At 36.4% G+C, this 6,000-nt stretch overlaps 1 protein-coding gene across 2 annotated transcripts in view; it reads right to left on the reverse strand.

The window, feature by feature from the left end:
* Positions 1-3,863, reverse strand: part of clybl (citrate lyase beta like) — a 142,904-nt gene extending 139,041 nt beyond the window's left edge. For both annotated transcript variants that reach the window (XM_057852770.1, XM_057852769.1), the window contains exon 1: positions 3,814-3,863. In XM_057852770.1, coding sequence (XP_057708753.1) covers positions 3,814-3,857 — 44 coding nt within the window. In that variant the 5' untranslated portion in view covers positions 3,858-3,863. The remainder of the gene's footprint in view (positions 1-3,813) is intronic.
* Positions 3,864-6,000: the final 2,137 nt, after the last annotated feature.

Genomic DNA, 6,000 nt, shown 5'->3' on the forward strand with positions numbered 1-6,000 from the left:
CTTAATTGTGGTTGTCAGCCCAAAACCCTCTAAATATATATTAAATGCATCTTACTAGATATAAAATGACTACTACATAATCTGTGGTAATCGTTTGGAGCCCAGATTTCTCGTCGAATTGCAGCAGCCCATCTCGCTCTCTCCTCTCCGGGTCTCTCGGAATCCGGTAGAACTTCAAGTCTCTCCGTCTATCTTCTCTGTTATTGCAACCGACCGCCACACACGCCTTCACCATTTTGATTATTAATGTTAACGAGCAGAAAAACACACCGTAAATTGGAGGAATGTACATAGCCGTAACAGGTAAACACGATGTGTTGACGGACAATTGGGCGGCACCAGTCAGGAGGGCGGAGTTGTGACGTCACGTGGGTAGGGTCTATAGCCCAGTGGCATATACAGGTAGCATAGACTTCATAATGTATTGACGGGAACGATTCATAGGGGCCTATCTCTGTCAAAGCTGATCGAGTGGAAACAGACAAAAAGCTTTTTCTGTTGAAAATTCTTGTGAATAAATGCATAAATCTCTGAATTCTTTATAGATATGGACGTAAAAAAAGTTTATTCTTGGTTAAAAGCAAAAAAAAATAAAATAAAATAAAATAAAATTACTGCAGCCGGCAGCCGCTACAAACGACGCCGCCGTTGCTAAATACTAGCCCGCATGATGCTACATTGGTAGCAGGTAGCGTCTGATGAGTCTCATAGAGATCACATGTATGTTGAACTAGATGTGAAATGACAGACTTGGCCGCGTCTGGGCAACGTTAGTAAACAGCCGCCATCTCAAAGCAGTACAGCGCTAATAAAGAACGCTAAGCGCCATTAAATAAGATTAACATTACTGTCACTAGCTCAAGTAACGTTAGCCCTGCGGAGGGCTAGGTTTTGATTAATTATGACCACTTTCGATGCGTGGCTAACGTGTCTTACATACAGGCTTTAACGTAACGTAGCGTTGTGGAGTGATGAGGGTGTAAAATAAAAACTCAATAATGCTAACTATCAATTTTTGCTCAGTAGTCATTGCTGGATAAAACGCCAAGTAGCACTGGTCCCTAATGTGCTCCAATACAGCCTGTATCATACTTTTATTTTGAACACCGCAAAAACTCAAAATCCTATCAGGACTTACAGTTTAGACTAACTTAAAACTTGACTAGAACTTAAAAATGGCTTTTCACAAATAGAAATTCAATTGAAACACGTGGGAAAAAAATCCCAACTTTTAAGTGATGTGTGTTATCAAGCGTAACGGCATTTCATATATATATATATATATATATATATATTAGGTTTTTTTTAGCAAGATCTAAAGGTTTTTTGAGTGAAAGCATTGAATTAGTCTTTTTTATTCTAGTTACATCTGAGATGCAATTGTTAGCTGTTTTCAACAATATACATCGAAAATAAAGACATTGACTGAAAATGGTTCAAGATTAGATGAAATGTCTTGTTTTCTCATGTATATTTATAATTGCTCTTCACCCAAAAATATATCTGTTTTAGCCGATTACTCGATTACTAAAATATTCGATAGCTGCAACCCTAAAATATTGCGAAGTACAATGCCAATGCTGTAGCGGCTAATTTCTTCCAACGTTTCAAAATGCATGAATGGTACAAAAAAATACAATAATTACCTTGAATCCTCGCACAAATCACTCCTGAGACAATCCTTCCTGTTTGTATGCAGTACAGCTTTCGTACTTTTTAAACCTAAATCCGGCGCTAGATGGCTGCATGTGACCGACTGCTAATAAATGTAGCGGAGTGTGGGATGGCCCCCTTCGGGAAGGCGTGACGCAGTGAATGGGTAATGTGTCGTGGCAATATATTATGAAGTCTATGACGGATAGACCCTGGGTGACATTGTACTCGACTTAACGACGCCGGAGTCTTGTCCGCCATTTTGTCTCCAGTCGGGTTTTTTTAAGTCGAATAAAGAGTACTCTAAATTGTCTGTAGGTATGAGTGTGTGCGTGAATGGTCGTATGTCTCCTTGTGCCCTGCGATTGGCAACCAGTTCAGGGTGTACCCTGCCTACTGCCTGTAGTTAGCTGGGATAGGCTCCACCACCACCACGACCCTCGTGAGGAAAAGAGGCATGGAAAATGAATGAATAAAGAGTACCTTATTGTACCTCATTATCTTATTTTTTACTTTATTGTTATAACGTGTTCGGTCCTCACAAAACGTGAAGGTTTTCACCTTGGCAGACACTCAACAAGGCAATTGTGCTTTTTGAAGCTTTTTACTTTATTCACGTTTGACAATTTGTAAAGCTGTACCACATATATGCACACTTTCAAAACGACACGCATTATAACAATAAAACACTTGACACAAAGCAATTAAATTAGCCTAATTTGCCTAACGAAAGTCCGCTTTCTTAAATGCTATAAATGCTAACGTATTTACAAATCTCATAGCAAATCGCTCACACATAATTCCACAAACTGTAGCTCTAAACATAATTACAAATGCATACAAAAACATATATTAGCTGAAACAACTTACAGGCTTACGCGGGCCAAACCAGAGCGCAGCTACCCTTGAACCATGTCAGACGTCTGAGTCTGCATCTGTCATACAAGGTTACGGTCCAGCCAGACCCAACGCTGCCACCAGAGGGCAGTGTGTCCTCCATCATTAAACAAAATACAGTACTTTTGGACTTTTTGGATATTTATTTTGGGGTCGTTAAAGGGTTAATTGCGACTTACGCAGAAATTGGCGTAACGTCGCGAGCATTGGAACAGAACTATACTGCATATAGTCGTATTGTACAGCACTAAGTCACACCCACCATATTTGACAAGAAAACAATTTTTTTCATATACAAACAACACTGCTCTCGAATGTCCACCTGATTGTATTGCAGGATATTTGATTTAATAGCTTTAATTTAAGGTATTTTAATTATTGCTCTTGTGAAATAAAAGTGCAATTCTCCACAGTTTGGAAAGAAAAACACTCGGGATTTTGATTTTGCATTCACATTTACTGCTGTTTGGAAAGTGCAATCTTAGCTCATTAAATGTTCCTAATCTATTAACTAGTTAGCTCAAATAATCGATTAATCAACTATTAAATTAATCAATAGCTGCAGTCCTAAGTGTATTGGCTGGACAATTACAAAATTGCTATTAAAAATATTTATACTCTGTCTGTTGTTGACCAAAGATATAAATTAAATGCATATTTATTTCAGATCTAAGAATTTATGCCAACCATTTTCAGAGTCCAAGTGATGAGGTCCGTATTGATTTTTTTTCCCCTCATCAAAATAAGTGAAACAATAGCTATAGGCAATCCTAAAATAGTTCAATGCTGAACTGTGGAAATTCACTCGGTTATTTTTATGTGCCTTTTTCCATGTCACGTCCTAGCGAGCTACTACAGGGATCAGAATGAGGCTTTTCCATTAATTTTTAAAGAATACATTTTGTTTGCGTTATGCCATTTGTAGGCTGTCCCTAACATCTTGAATCACATCTTGCAGCGCTGTTTTTGTCTATAAATTTGTCGAGGAATCAACTCCAGCCACGATATTTTGACGATAAGTTGCCGTAGTTGTCCTCGACATTCTACAGGTGTGACATCGTTACGAAATAGCTTTAAAGCGGCGAAGCTACGTTCTTTTAAGGGAAATAAACAAAACTAACCAAGCAACATTGAAGCCAACTCCTTTCCAGCTGCAATACTAGCAAAACATGACCCAAGCTAAGATGAACTAGCTTCATCGTTCGCCATTTTCATACGTCAAGGACAAAAAAAGCTTATGAAAAGCATTATAATCGGACTTACTGTTGCAAAAGTCGTTTGACAGTCCATCGGAAGGGCGCCGCCATTTTTCTTTTGACGACATAAGATTAAAGCGGGCGTTTATTGGCTGGTTGAAGTGATTCATCTTCCTGTATGATTGGTTGGAGCGGGGGCATCAGCGTGAGCTCACTCTCCTTGTTGAACACAGTTCTTGTTCGCAAAGAAACCTCCAATATTTGTATTTTCCAAAATAGATTATACACTTAAATTATGGTGGTAGATTGTGTATTTATTATTAAATTAAAAAAAAAAATTGAAACTCAAAAAAATTCTGTGATTTTTTTTTTCCTGTCAAGTAATGTAGTTAGCTGGGATAGGCTCCAGTACCTCCGCGACCCTCGTGAGGAAAAAGCGGCATGGAAAATGAATGAATGAATAATGTAGTTTTGTGTTTGGGCCACATTTTGGCTACGACTTTAGTGTCTTTCTTATTCGATCAAAAAATTAGTTGCTTCAAACAAAAAAAATATTTTCAAAAGAAAAATCACCTCAAACAAAAATGAAAACATTTTAATCATCGAAAAAAAGTTTTTGATTGCGAAAAAATATTTGAGACTCAGAATTTTGCATTTGAACACATTTTTTCATTGAAACTGGGAAAAAAAACTATTTTCAATCAAAGAAAAAATCATTTGCAAAGCTAAAATTGCCCTTCCCTAAATATATATGCGGAAAAAACAGACAAGACTGAAAAAGTAGTTTCTGCGCTTGCACCCCTCTTTAAAATAAACTGCTGTATTTTAAGCAAAAAAGAACTGTTGTGTTTGATAGAACAATATGTTTATATGCTGCCATAGCAGATTCATGGCGCATTAAGCCCCCAAACTATTTTTAATTTGGCCATTTTACCCTGAAAACCCCCATTTTCAGACATCGCGCAACTGCTTTTCTTTCTACCCAGACATAAAAACATGGTAATTATATTTATTATTCAAAATGTCTGTCATTTTTAGCATTAAATCATTAATCGATGTCTAATATTTCGTTTTGAAAAGAAAAAAAACTTTAAAAAATTATTTACTCACATATTTTAAACCTTAAACAAATTACGTCACAATGAAAAAAAAAATGGTGTCTGTAAATAAGTCACGGATATCTACCTCATAACTATCGCTTAATTGCTTTTGTTTTGTTTTTGTTTTTTTGTTACCGTCGCATTTCCCCCAATATTTTAGATGATAAATAATCGATCCAAACAAAGAAAAATGGGAAGGAAAAAAAAAAAACGTTTGAAAGGGTAAATACATGAAAAAGAAAATCTCGACCACTCCTCGATGTCCGCGATTTCTGCATCACGACCCTTGTTATATTTCACCCATTAAATCCCCCAAAAATCCATCTGTGGCCATTCACAGCTGTGTCTTCACACATGATACATGCTACATGGAGTTTTTGGATCGAAAAGCAATAATATGTAATAATAATATAATATAGTATGCGATAATGCGATAAAATCGTGACGTCTTTAATGATGCTCTCTCATGCTCTAACCTCCAGTTAGGGTTTTGCTGTAATTTTTTTTTAAATGCTCTCCTGTTCAAAATTCTTGCTTCCCCCAGAAAATTGAGATTTTAAACTTTCCAATGATGTATCACACATTCATATAGGACAATTTTGAGTTTGGCCAAATTGGGGGTCTCAGAGCGCAACTTCAAGTGACCTGAGTGTTTTCCGCCACATATATGTTTATTTTGATTATTGTCTTTCATTTTGCAATGATAATGTAATCATGTTGATTGCATATTTTGTGAAGCAGATGTTTGTATGCATGTTAGTTTGAAAAAAAAAAAAAAAAACAGAAACTTCAATGTACACAGGCAAAAATGCAAGTGTGACAAAATAACCTAATCCTTTGATATATGTTTCTTTTTCAGTGAAAATATTTTTCAACGCTTGCCAAGGTGAGCCATGAAAACAGGTGGGAAACTGTAACACAAACAAATGATCAAATAATGAGCTGACGTTATGTAGGAATAGAAAGTCAAAAACAAACAAAAACAGCAGCATCCAGAAAATCACACATACAGTGTCTCGGATTATTTCAAAATGTGGATACACACCACATGCTAATAACATGTTTCTGTGCAGTATTCAAAAGAATTATGTGTTATGTAGATGATAAGTAGACTCAATTAATATTCCAAAAATGTGCATAATATTTGTATTGAA

The sequence above is a fragment of the Corythoichthys intestinalis genome, chromosome 12, assembly GCF_030265065.1.
Source record: "Corythoichthys intestinalis isolate RoL2023-P3 chromosome 12, ASM3026506v1, whole genome shotgun sequence".
NCBI classification, from domain to species: Eukaryota; Metazoa; Chordata; class Actinopteri; order Syngnathiformes; family Syngnathidae; genus Corythoichthys; species Corythoichthys intestinalis.